Here is a 14415-nt window from a genome sequence, read left to right as displayed (position 1 = left end):
AGCAATTCTCCTGCCTCAGTCTCCTGAGTAGCTGGGACTATAGGCGTGCACCACCACGCCCAGCTAAGTTTTGTATTTTTGGTAGAGATGTGGTTTTGCCATGTCGACCAGGCTGGTCTTCAACTCCTGGTCTCAAGTGATCTGCCTGCCTCAGGTTCCCAAAGTGCTGGGCATGAATTGCCACGCCCAGCCAGTAATCATTTTTAAGAGAAAATAAAACAATGAAGCATGAAGCACATAATAATCCATTAAAATGTCATGCCTTCCCTAGAGTACAGGACAGCAGAGCCAGAGCTTTAAACCAAACTCGACACGTTGTTCACTGAATTCCAGAAATATTTGACCAGACATACTGTTTTTCGTGTACCCAAAGCTGAATTTATGACTGTCAGAATTCACATTCAGTGGTTATAGAATTAGATGAGACTTTGAGCCATTTGTACATAAAATTACTGAAACCTCAAAAACAAATACTATTTGGTATTCTAGCTATGGGTACATAGCTGTGGGTATTCCAGCTATGGGTACATAGCTCTACTATTTAGGACTTACCAAGGTGAATTGTGAACTCTGAGGATAAATGTTAAAATCCGCTCTGTTTTATTTTTTCCTCCAGGATACAGATTTATTCTGCCCCCTGCCCCTTCCCCAACTCACAGTCACGTTTTTCTGCATCGCTGTCATTGTCTCCTTCCATCCTGAGCACGTCTTCATGTTTTCCTGTGTCTGCACAAGACTTAGTTTTCTTCCCTGTGAATTTGCTTGAGCAATATTCATATCTAATATTTCTAGCTCCCACAGAAGTGACCTTTTCCTTTGATGTGGGGAATGGACCTTGTGAGGTCACGGTGCAGTCACCCACTCCCTTTAATGACAATCGGTGGCACCACGTGAGGGCAGAGAGAAATGTTAAAGGAGCGTCTCTTCAAGTCGATCAGCTTCCTCAGAAGATGCAGCCTGCCCCTGCTGATGGGCACGTTCGTTTACAGCTCAACAGCCAGCTCTTCATTGGTGAGTGCTGGTGGTTTATAACTGAATTTAGTGTGAGTCCAGAGAAGGTGCAAAAGAAAATAAGAACTATAACGTACTGAGAGCAACAATTGCCGACAACAACTACCACTGCTGTTGGTACTATTTGCTGATAACCTGGTAGGTTCCAGGAGCTTGCTGTGTGCTTCTGATTTGACATTTCTTGTTTTTGATTTTGTTTTCAGACAGAGTCTCGCTGTGTCGCCCAGGCTGGAGTGCAGTGACGCGATCTTAGCTCACTGAAACCTCCGCCTCCCGGGTGCAAGCGATTCTCCTGCCTCAGCCTCCTGAGTAGTTGGGACTACAGGCTCAGATGCCACCACGCCTGGCTAATTTTTGTATTTTTAGTAGAGACACAGTTTCACCATGTTGGCCCAGCTGGTCACGATCTCTTGACCTCGTGATCTACCCGCTCCGCCTCCCAAAGTGCTGGGATTACAGGTGTGAGCCACCGGGCCCTGCAGTGTCTCAATGTTTAGGTCTCAGTGTTTAGGTATTGTCATCTGTTTACAGATGAGATAGCCAAGCCTCAAAGAGGTGGAGTAACCAGCTAATGAGAGGGATTCCAGGATAGCCGACCCCCAAACTTGAACCATTCATATTATAGAGGATTGGTATATGTGACAGCTATGTTTTATCAACACTATTAGTGTGATCATTAGACATTTTTATCTATTTCTTCAGTTTCACTTCTCAGTGTAGTTACAGAGCTTGTAATTGGGACAGAAGTCCTCCAGGGTCCACTCAAAACCAGATCGCAGGATACCCGCTTAGCGGAAGCAGCACCACGCAGCTCCCTGGGGCGAGGCTTCCAGGAGCCCACTCCTGGTTTTCCTCACTGCTGGCCTCACCTCTGGGGCTCTCTCATCACAGGCTCCTTGTTTATAACCCGGTCGTACTCCTCTGTTCTTGCACTCCATTTATTTAAAGGTGATAGCTCTGGAAGGCTTTCCTTTAGTTTGCTTAATTACTGTTTTATCACTGTTGTTTATTGTTCCCCTTGGGAAAAATATATTTTGCTATATTGCTTTTGAAACTATTCTAACACAGATTAAAGCTCTCACTTGTTCATTTCTTATGCATTTTAAAGCAAATAAGGATGCAACCTAATTAAAACTGGACTAAATCACAAATTATCATACAACCTAATTTACAGGGGAGGGTAGATACAACTTCCAGGTACTAAATGCTACACAATGAACCCATGTATGGATGTGGATGTGGATGGGGGTGTTATACCATGACTTCCTAAAACCTAGCTTCAAGTGTGGTTAGCTCTTCTATTAAGGTGCAATGAGGCTTTTTCAAAGGACATGAAACCAGTCAAACTAGGAGGAATACACGGAGGGGTCAAACCAAGAACTTGATTTTCTCACTTGTAATCTTGGAGATTAATTAAGGAAAAACCTAGAAACACAATTAGCATACAATTCACCTAGAATCAGCATTCACTGCGGTGACTGAATCACTGGCTTCAGAATCACCCACAAAGCTGATTGACAGTTCAGATTTGGGGCCCCCACCTTAGGCCCACCGAATCAGAATCTCTGAGAGGCGGCTCAAAACTCTGCATTTTCCAGAAAGTCTAGCATTGAGAATTGTTGCCTTCATAACGGTGTTTGTCATTACACAAGTGTTGTAAACCTCTCTAAATGGTTTCTTCGGCATTCCAGTTTGACATGACAAAATATGCATGCATGCAGTATTCAATTTGCATTTTCCAGAAACTCTAGGTAATTTCCATGCTCCTAACATTGAGAATTGTTGCCTTCATAATGGTGTGTGTTACTACACAAGTGTTGTAAACCTCTCTAAATGGTTTCTTCAGCATTCCAGTTTGACATGACAAAATATGCATGCATGCAGTATTCAGTTACTGTTTAGCACTATATCCTCTTGAGAGGAGGAGCTCCTGGGGCATGGTGTCACCCCTTCCAACTTCCCCTCCTTTGCTTCTCCATTTCCCTTCACACTTTATTTTTAGAGTCCATCCAAGTAAGAAATGTATCCATATATATTTTTATTATTGTGAAAAACTTGAAAGTTCATACCTAACCATTATAATGCACATTCTTATTGATAAAGAAAGTAAAATAATGTTTGATGTGGTTTATATTATGTATTTTGTTCTTTGTAAAGGAACTAAAGTGAAATTCTTTCTTACCTGAAGTAAAAGAAATGTTTTCAGATGGACTATTTGCCAGACTCACCATGTTTGAAAGTTATGTGAATAAATGTTTTATTCAATGTCATTTAAAGCTTCGTGATATCTCATAACAGTTTTATTTTCAAAATCGCGCATGTTCACAAAATTTGTGGGCACATTGTGATTATTGCCACTCTCCATAAGGCCTGAGTTTGACATGGACATAAAATCCTGAATAAAATACCAAGGAACACATTTCTATTTGCAGTGTTTCCATTGTAGGTGGAACGGCCGCCAGACAGAGAGGCTTTCTAGGATGCATCCGGTCTCTGCAGTTGAATGGGGTGGCCCTGGACCTGGAAGAAAGAGCCACAGTGACGCCAGGAGTGGAGCCTGGGTGTGCAGGACACTGCAGCACCTATGGACACTTGTGTCGCAATGGAGGGAGATGCAGAGAGAAACGCAGAGGGGTCGCCTGTGACTGTGCCTTCTCGGCATATGATGGGCCGTTCTGCTCCAATGGTAAGTGTGACCAAGGAGCAGGTGATAGGGCAAGTACATGAAACTTACATAATATGAAGAACGCTTATGGCATTTGATATTATACAGAAAGGATAAGATTGAATTATTTGAAATGGAATAATTTCTGTACCAAATTCCTCTATGGAATGTAGAAGGGGTATGACTGTTTTTGAAAACTTAAGGCTATCAGTCCTCTCTGGATTTCTTTCTTTGAAGAACTCTGGATTACCCCTAGCATCTGTTCAATGCTAATCCTCTCAGAATAATTTGGTTTTCAAAACTCTGTCCTTGTACTGTTCTAATTTTGACATCAGTAAAGCATCATTGTTATTTTTGTTTTTAATTTTTAGAGGCAACTTCTTGCTATTCAAGCCTCACTGTTGCCCCGGCTGGACTTGAACTCCTAGGCTTGAGCAATCCTCTTAGCCATTGTTCCTTCTGATGATGACTTGAAGTGATTCAAAAGGCCTTTATAAAAATGTCTTTTTTTTATAAAACAAGCACATTAACTAGGAGGGGGAAATCCTATTTAACTAAATATTGACATGTCATTAACAGGGTCACTCAGACACTTTGCTCTGTGATGTTTGGCTCTTCTTAGAGGAGTGTAGTGGGCATCACACAGCTGCTGCTCAGGTACAGTCATGTTTTGAAAAGAAGAAAAGGGCTGGGCGTGGTGGCTCACGCCTGTAATCCCAGCACTTCGGGAGGCCGAGGCAGGCAGATCACAAGGTCAGGAATTCAAGACCAGCCTGGCCAACATGGTAAAACCCCATCTCTACTAAAAATACAAATATTAGCCGGGCATTCCAGCTACTCGGGAGGCTGAGGCAGGAGAATTGCTTGAACCCAGGAGGCAGAGGTTGCAGTGAGCCGAGATTGCACCACTGTACTCCATCCTGGGCGACAAAGTGAGACTCCATGTTGGGGAAAAAAAAGAAAAAAGGGACCGATTTTAGTATTAAGTACCCTGCACTGACTTATTTAATATATTTATAATACTTTTATGAAACCTATTAGAATATTGAGTTATAAGAGGTAAAATATAATTGTGTTTTTAAGTGACTCTGGGCTGTTACACATACTATTTTTAGCAGCAGAACAGGCTTTAATCACTGTAAAAATTGTGTGACTTTCAAAAGAATTTTGAGAATTCATTATCTAGAAGTCATTTAAATTTTCAAAAGGTCTTGCATATGTCTTTTGTTAGTCCTGAAGATCTCTGTGCTAACAAGTCGCATAGCTCTGGTACAAATACAGAGCCCTTTTTATATCTGAAAGCCAACATCAGGAGTAACCACTCCTTCATGAGCACAAGTGCTGATTTCTAAAGCATTCCCAATCCACGTTTGCTAAGTGAAATTTGAATGTTATTTTATAACCCAAAATTATCTTAAGCGTAGACATTGTATTGTAAGTAAATGGAAAATGGTCCTCCAGTGGCTGGGGCATTTGTTATAGTTAGATTACTTGATCTAATAAGAATGATCTGGATTTTCAGTAAATTCTTTATATTTTATGGAAATGGAAAGAGTGGAGTAGTATTCCAAGAAAATGATCATCTCCCAACATCTTCTTTTTATTTACAGGTATATTTGGGGGGGGGGGGGGGGGGGTGTATGTGTGTATGTATGTGTATACTACAAACATTTTTGGAATTAACTTGATATAAAATTAAAACGTCAACCTTTCATAAAGTGTTTTAAGAGCAGCTGAAAGCCCTTCAACATTTCTCTCTCAGAATACTGTAGACACCACTTTGGATTAGCCTTTATATCCAAACAGTAAATTTGAGAAACATCTTTGGTATAAAAGAACATTTCTAAATTCTCACCTTGACGGAGGGTTGATCTTCAAATCACCTTTTCTCTAGCTACTGCAGGAGCTCTGTTTCATGCTTCCTACAAAGCAAATCGATTTTTAAGGACAAGGTAAAATTCAAATAAAAAACATGGTACTCTAGCATTTCCAGGCTGGCCACGTAAGGAGCTCTGTAAACCCTCTCTCATACGAAACAGGCATAACTGGTAAAAATTGTTATTTTAAAAAACAACTATTGCAAGTCTCTAGAAAATGTCCTAAGGAAATACATCAAATGAAGAAACATTTATCAATCAGTAATAACAGTGAGAGTTTGCGGCATTTCAGCCAAGACCCTCTCCCTGCACCTCCCCATCCCTAGCTCAGTGTGACGGAAGCTCCACTCTCTATGGATGTAGCCAAGAAGCCAAAGGTTTCCTCTCCACCCAGGTCCTACTCCAGAGACACTGCACTACCCAAGATTGGGTGCCAGCATTTCTTATCATCCCCAGTTTTGTGGGACAGCAGCTCTGTCCACGCAGAAACAGCTGAGAAGTCTGGACTTCCTTCCTAAACCAACTCCTCATTCCAGGACATAAGGTCTTCAGGTGTGGCAGCTGGAAAACACTGTGTCCCAATTGCCCTCACTCCAGCTTGCTTGTAAGGAACTGTTTCTTCACCAGGAGAGGCAAGGCAAGAAGTTAGCTTTCCCACCCTGCGCCCTACTTGTAAGCAACGGTTTTACTACAAAGGAGCAGGCCACTCTCACTCCCTACAGCTTCAGAGCAGTGAGGCAGATTTAACCAAGAGGTAGAGGGAGGCCATGAAAATACACAGCTTGGTAGCCCTCCCCAAGTGAACTGATTTCTATTTGGAACAGACCATGGATAAGTTTAAGCATAATCGTATGAAGATATTGGTAGTAAGCAATTAAGAGAATGTTGATAACTCGAAGAGAGTAATGAGTTAAACCAGGGAAGTTTAACAGAGAAAAGAAAAAAAGAATCAGCAAACTTGAAGCAAGATCAATAGAGATTATGTATCCTGAAGAATACAGAGAAATATTAATGAAAAAAAAAACAGAGCATCATAGAAATATCAGATGTAATTAAGCACACCAACATATACGTAATTGAAAATACCAGGAGAGAGGCAAAGGATCAGAAAAAGTGTTTGAAAAATAATGGTTGAAAACATCCCCAAATTAATAAAAATCATGCATCTGAGATACAGAAGCTCAGTGAAATACAGATGACACAAAGAAGTTTATATCCAGACACATCTTATTAAAAACTTTGAAAGCCAAAGTCAAGAAGGAAATTTTAAAAGCAGTAGGAGAAAAATCATATATACAAGGAAATGCCAGGATCAACAGCTAACTTCTAATCTGAAAGAATGTAGGCCACAAGACAGTGAGATGACATATTCAAAGAGAGAAAAGAAAACCACTGTCATCAAGAAACTTACACCCAGCAAAACCATCTTTCATGTTCAGTAGCACAGGATGACTCTAGTTAACAATAATAGATTGTATATTTCAAAATAACTAGAGGAGTGGAACTGGAATGTTCCTAACAAAAAGAAATAAATGTTTAAGGTGATGGATATCTCGGTTACCTTGATTTGATCATTACACATTGTTTGCTTGTATCAAAATATTACCTCTACCCCGTAAATATGTACAACAATTAGGTATTCATAAAAACTAAAAATTTTAAAAGATAGTAAAATATATTCCTACTTACAACAAGTAGAGAATTCACTGCTGTCAGCCTGCATTAGAGGAAATAACAAAGAACATTCCTTCAGGCTGAAGGAACCAGACAATAATCTGAATCTACACACAAAAAACAAATAGCACTAATAAAGGTAAGTGTACAGGTAATTATAAAAGAAAGTATAATGTCATATTTCTTATCATTTTCAGTGCTTAACTATTTTAAAAAGCAATGTATAAAACTATAATAGAGAATATACAAATATATAATGTATATATTTTCATTGTCGGGCCTATAGAAATATATTACAAAAAACAGCACAGAGGAGACAGATGGGAGCAAGACCGTACTGAAATAAGGAATGACACCAAATGGTAACATGAGTCAGAGGAACAAAGAAAGAGAACCAGAAATGGTAAATAAGAGTGTTTACAGACAGCCTATAAATACTTACTTGCTCTTTTTTCTTTTCTCAGATTTTTTAAAAAGAGAATAAATTATGTAAAATAATAATGGGTTTGGTATGCATAAAAATAGTTCCAAAAGAGAATAAATAGAGCTATGTAGAAATAACTTTTCTAAATCTCACTTGTATTAAGTGAGTGTAAACCCGAAGCAGATTATTGATAAGATATGTATAATGCAAGCTTAGAGCAGTCACTAAAGAAAATAAAACAAAACATTGTCGTGAAGTATATTAAAAGGCTTATATACCAAAACCTAGTAGGATTTATCCCACGCTTTCAGGAGTGGTTCAACAAATGAAAATCAGTCAATGTATTACACAAGATTAATAGAACGAGGGGGAAAAAAACATGATTATCTTAATTGTTGCTGACAAAAAATTTAACAAACTCCAGTAACCTTTCATGATTGAAAAAAAAGCAATCAATAAACTAGGAATAGAAGGGAACTTTCTCAATATGATAAAGGCCATATATCAAAAACCTACAACTAACATCATACTCAGTGGTGAAAGCTTCGTCCCTAAAATAAGAAACATGACAAGTATGCCCAGTTTTACCACCTCTATTTGTTATAGTACTGGAAGTTTCAGCTAAAGTCATTAAGCAAGAAGAAGAAATAAAAGGCATCCAAATTTGAATAGAAGGGCTATCTCTCTCTCTCTCAGATTACATTATCTTATATGTAGAAAACTCTTCAGAAAATAAAAACTGTTAAGAAAAAATAAATAAATTCAGCAAAGTTGCGGAATACAAAATTAACACCAAAAATTTGGTTGTATTTCTCTACACTAGCAATGAAAAATCTGAAAATGAGATTAAGGAAACAATTCATTTGCAATATCATCAAAAAGAGTAAAAAACTTAGAAATAAACTTAACCAAGAAAGTGAAAGACTTGGACACTGAAAACTGTAAAACGTTGTTGAAAGAGATGAAAGACATAAATAGATGGAAAGAGATTCCATATTCATGAATTGGAAGACTTAATATTATTAAAATGACAATACAACCCAAAGCAATATGCAGATTTAATCTAATTCTTATCAAAATCCCCAGAGCACTTTTTGTACAAATGGAAAAGCCCATCCCAATATTTATATAAAATTTGAAAAAGCTCAGAATAGGCAAAACAATTTTACAAAAGAACAAAGTTGGAGAATTTACCCTTCTTGACTTCAAAACTCACTATAAACTGCATTATTCAAACCAGTGTGGCACTGAATGAGGATAAACCTGTAAATCAATGGAATAGAACCAAGAGGCCAGAAATAAACCTTCATAAATACAGTCAATTGATGTTTAACATAGTCTTTGTCAAGATCACTCAATAGGAAAATAACAGTCTGTTCAACATAAACATAGGAAAAGTGGGTGTTCACATGCAGAGATTGAAGTTAGACCCTTACCAAAATTAACTGAAAATGAATCAAAGTTTTAAATCTAAAAGCTAAAACTATAACAATTTTTAGGAGAAGATACATAGGCAGATCTTCATGATCTTGGATTTGGTAGTGATTTTTTAAAGATCACACCAAAAGCACAGGCAACAACAACAACAAAAATAGATTATTTGGACTTTATCAAAATTAACAACTTCTGTGTATCAAAGAGCACTATCAAGTGAGTAAAAAGACAACCCACAGAATGTGATAAAATATTTGCAAATTATATCTGATCTAGAATATGTTAATAACTTCCACAACTTAACAACAAAAAGAAAAACAGTCTAATTGGACAAAGGATTTGATGAGACATTTCTCCAAAAAGATATACAGAGAGTCAGTAATCACATGAAAGGATGATACTCAACGTCTTTAGTTATTAAGGAAATGCAAACCAAAAGTATAATGAGCTGCCTCTTCAAACCTACTAGATTGACTATAAAACAACAACAACAACAGGAAATAACAAGTTTGGGCAAGAACATAGAGAAATTGGAACTCCCTTTTGTTACTGATGGGAATGTAAATGCCACAGCCACTGTCGAAATTGATTTAGAGTTAACTCAGAGGAGTTAAACAGAACTACCTTCGAACCCAGCAATTCCACTTCTACATATATAACCAAAACAATTGAAAACAACTCAAGCAGATACTTGTATACAAATGTTCATAGTAGCACTAATCACAATAGTGGAAATAATACAAGTGTCCATCAACATATGAATTGATTTAAAAAAAAGGTAGTGTATGCATATACTGGTATATGTTCAGCCATTCAAAGGAATGAGGTTCTGATACATGATACAGCATTGATGAACCTAGAAGACATTATGCTAAGTGAAATAAGCCAGACACAAGAGGGCAGATATTATATGACTCTATGTTTACTAGATATCAGTAGACAAATCTGTAGAGACAAAGTAGATTCAAGGATACCAGCAGCTGAGATGAGGGAGCAATGGAGAGTTATTGCTTAATGAATACAGAGTTTATCTTTGGGTGATGAAAAATTTTGGAAATCAAAAGAGGTGATAATTGCACAACATTGTGAATTTAATTAATGCTACTAGATTTCACATTTTAAATGGTTAAGTGGCAAATTATATATTACATATATTTTACCCCAAAGTATAGTGAAATCAAGCAAGAAATTAAAATGTTACACTCCAAACTATCCACCAATACAAAATAATAAGTCAAGAACGAAAGTGAAAAGAAAACAATGAAACATATAGAAAAAGAAAAAGAAAGTGGCAGATGTAAATCCAACTGTATCAGTAATAATATTAAACATCATCGACTGAGTAATCCAATCAAAAGACAGATACTATCAGAATGGATAACAAAAGAAATCTAACTAAGGCTGTCTGAGGAGACACAGTTTAGATTGAAACGGGTAATTTAGTTGAAAGTAAAAGAAGGGAAAACATGTACAATGCAAAGAGTAACCCTAGAGAGCTAAAGGGACTATAGTTAATATCACAAAAAATAAACTGTAAAACAAAAGGTGCTACTAGAAATAGAGAAACTTTTATAATGATAAAAAGTTAATTCCCTCAAAAAGATATAACGACTACAAATTTATAAGTAGTTAATAATATAGCCCCAAATTACATAAAGAATACCTGACAGAACTGAAAAGAGATTCCCTCAAAAAGATACAACGACTACAAATTTATAAGTAGTTAATAATATAGCCCCAAATTACATAAAGAATACCTGACAGAACTGAAAAGAGAAACAAACCAGGAATAAGCTGGAGGATTCAATACTTCACTTTCAATAAAGGATAGAATAATTACTCAGAAGATTACCGAGAAAATAAAGTTGAAAAAGCTAACGCAGGCCGGGCGCGGTGGCTCAAGCCTGTAATCCCAGCACTTTGGGAGGCCGAGACGGGCGGATCACGAGGTCAGGAGATCGAGACCATCCTGGCTAACACGGTGAAACCCCGTCTCTACTAAAAATACAAAAAACTAGCCGAGCGAGGTGGCGGGCGCCTGTAGTCCCAGCTACTCGGGAGGCTGAGGCAGGAGAATGGCGTGAACCCAGGAGGCGGAGCTTGCAGTGAGCCGAGATCGCGCCACTGCACTCCAGCCTGGGTGACACAGCAAGACGTCTCAGAAAAAAAAAAAAAAAAAAAAAAAAAGAAAAGAAAAAGAAAAAGCTAACGCAATCATTCTAGCACACATCTGTAGAACACGCCACTTAACAATAGCAGAATGTATATTCTTCTCAAGTGTTCATGGAACATATTCTAGGTTAGACAACATGCTACCTGTAAATCAAACCTCAACACATTTAAAAGGATTGAAATCATATGAAGGGTCTTTTATAAACACAATGGGATGAAATTAATAATAGAAGGAAATTGTAGAATATCACAATATGTGGAAATTATACACTCCAAAATCAAAAGAGAAATTAGAAAAGGCTTTGAGATAAATGAAAGCAAAAATACAACATTTCTAAAACATATAGTAACACAGCTAAAGCAGGGTTTAGAGGGAATTTTAAAGCTGTAAACATCAATATTTAAAAAGAAAAATGATTCCCAAAAAAAAAACCTGACCTGCCACTGTAAGACACTGAAAAAAGAAGAGCAAACTAAATCTAATGTAAGGAGGAACCAGGAAATAATAAATAAAACAAGAGAAATTTCTCAAATGGATAATATAAAAGTGACAGAAAAAATTAACCAAACCAAAAGTCAGTCCTTTAAAATTGTTAACAAAATTGGCAAACCTTTAGTACAACTGACCAAGAATAAAAGAGATGATTCAGATTACTAGAAAGACATATGAAAGAGTGATATTACTACCAACCTTACAGAAATAACATGGATTGCAAGGGAATATAAACAACTATGTTGAAAAAAAATTACATAACTTAGATAAAATGGACAAATTTCTAGGATGACACTAACTACAAAATTAATGCAAACTACTACTTCTCTTTCAAGAAGGAGGAGAAAATATAAATAGGCCTGTAACAATAAAAGGAATGTCTTAATAATATTAAAATACACAAAGTAAAGCCCAGGTCCAGATGGTTTCAAACAATTGATGCTATCAACTATCAGAATATATCGACTATTTAAAAATCTATCAAGTATTTAAATAAAAAGTATTAATTCTTCAAAACTCTTCCAAAACATAAAAGAGAAAGGAGCATTTTTCCACTTATTCTGTAAGGTCAGTATTTCCCTAATACCAAAGCCAGCCATAGATATATCAGTATATATATTTTAAATCTATAGACCAATATCATTTAAGCAGATAGATGTGAAAAACCTGAACAGAATATTACCAAAGCAAATCCAGTCACATATAAAAATGACTATACATCAAGACAAAGTGGAAATTATCCCAGAAATGAAAAGTTGTTTTAACAGCTGAAAATCAATTAACATAATACACTATATCTAAGAATAAAGGACAGAAACACATGATAATCTCTACTGATACAGAAAAGTCATTTGATAAAATCCAACAGCCTTTCATGAATTTTTGTTTAAATTCAAGAAAGTAATTATAGAAGATAACTTCCTCAATCTAACAAATGGCATTTTTGAAAAACTCATAGCTAAAATGATATTTAATTATAAAGACTGAATGTTTTTTCCTAAGATCAAGAACAAGATAAGAATGTATGCTCTCACTACTTCTATTCAGCATTGTACTAGAGGTTCAGGCCAGGCTGATTAGGCAAGAAAATGAAAAAAGAAAAAAAAAAAAGAAAAAAAGATCCAAATTAGAAAGGAAATGAAACTATCTCTATTTGAGATGATGTGATTTTTTTATATAAAAATCCCAAACAATCTACTTAAAACTATTAAAACTAAAACCAAGTTCAGCAAAATTGCAGAATACAGGAACAATATACAAAATGAATTGTATTTCTATACATTAGCTATGAACCATCTGAAAATAAAATCAATAAGAATTTTATTTACAGTAGCATCAAAAAGAATAACATACATAGCAATACACTTAACAAAAGAAATGGAAAACACACTGAAAACTATAAAGCATGGAAAGAAATTAAGGATAAATAAATGGAGAGATATTTCATGTCATGGGTTGAATAATTAATATGAATAAAATACCAGTGTTCTCTACATTAACATACAGATTCAGTACAGTTTCAATCAATATCCCAGCTGGCTTCTTTCCTAAAATTGACAAGCTGATTTCATATGAAAATTTAAGTGATGCAGAATAGCCAAAACAATCTTTAAAAACAAGAATTTTGATAGATTCACACTTTCCAATTTCCAAACCTACTGCAAAGCAGTACATAACTGGCCTAAGACTAAACAGATAGCTCAGTGGGATAAAATTGAAATTCCAGATAGATACCTCACCATTTATGGTCAATGGATTTTACAAGAGTGCCAGGACAACCCAATGGGAAGAAATAGTCTCTGAGACAACTGAATATACATGCACATGCAAATGAATGAAATTAGACTTCTATCTCACACATACATAAAAATGTACCAAGTAGACCTCGATGTAAGAACTAAAACTATAAAACTCTTAAAACATGGGAGAACGAAAGAGTAGATAACCCACAGAATGGAAGAAATTATTGCAAATCACGTACCTTAAAAGGGTCTAGTATTCAAATTATTTAAACAGCTTTTACAACTGAATAAGAAGCCGGGCGCGGTGGCTCACACTTGTAATCCCAGCACTTTGGGAGGCCGAGGCGGGCAGATCATGAGGTCAGGAGATGGAGACTATCCTGGCTAACGCAGTGAAAACGCCATCTCTACTAAAAAAACAAAGAAATTAGCCAGGCGTGGTGGCAGGCGCCTGTAGTCCCAGCTAGTCCGGAGGCTGAGGCAGGAGAATGGCTTGAACCCAGGAGGCAGAGCTTGCAGTGAGCTGAGATTGCGCCACTGCACTCCCACCTGGGTGACAGAGCAAGACTCCGTCTCAAACAACCAACCAAACTGAATAAAAAGAAATTTAACCCAATTAAATAATAGGTAAAGCTTATAAATAGATACTTCTTCAGCAAATATGTGTGAATGGCCAATAAAATCATGGAAAAATAGTTAGCAACATTAGCCAGTAGAGAAACACAATCAAAGTCACAATGAAATACCTCTTCACACAGACAAGTGTAGCTGTAATTTAAAAGAAAGGTAATAACAAATGTTGGTGAGGATATGGAGATATTAAAACCCTCCTAATTGCTGTTTGGAATGTAAAACGGTATAGCTATTTTGGAAAAAATATGGCAGTTCCTCAAAATCTTAAAGTTGGTGTTATCATAAGATTA

General features: G+C 36.6%; 1 protein-coding gene across 1 annotated transcript in view; it reads left to right on the top strand.

Annotated features, from left to right (window-relative positions):
- LOC103219917 (contactin-associated protein-like 3) overlaps positions 1-14415 on the top strand; it is a 234107-nt gene that overhangs the window by 207428 nt on the left and 12264 nt on the right. The window contains 2 exon segments of the mRNA XM_073021415.1: positions 793-1011; positions 3458-3697. Of these exon segments, the coding sequence (XP_072877516.1) occupies positions 793-1011; positions 3458-3697 (459 nt within the window).

This window comes from Chlorocebus sabaeus, chromosome 12 (genome assembly GCF_047675955.1).
Source record: "Chlorocebus sabaeus isolate Y175 chromosome 12, mChlSab1.0.hap1, whole genome shotgun sequence".
NCBI lineage: Eukaryota > Metazoa > Chordata > Mammalia > Primates > Cercopithecidae > Chlorocebus > Chlorocebus sabaeus.
This window is presented reverse-complemented; position numbering and strand designations above follow the sequence as displayed.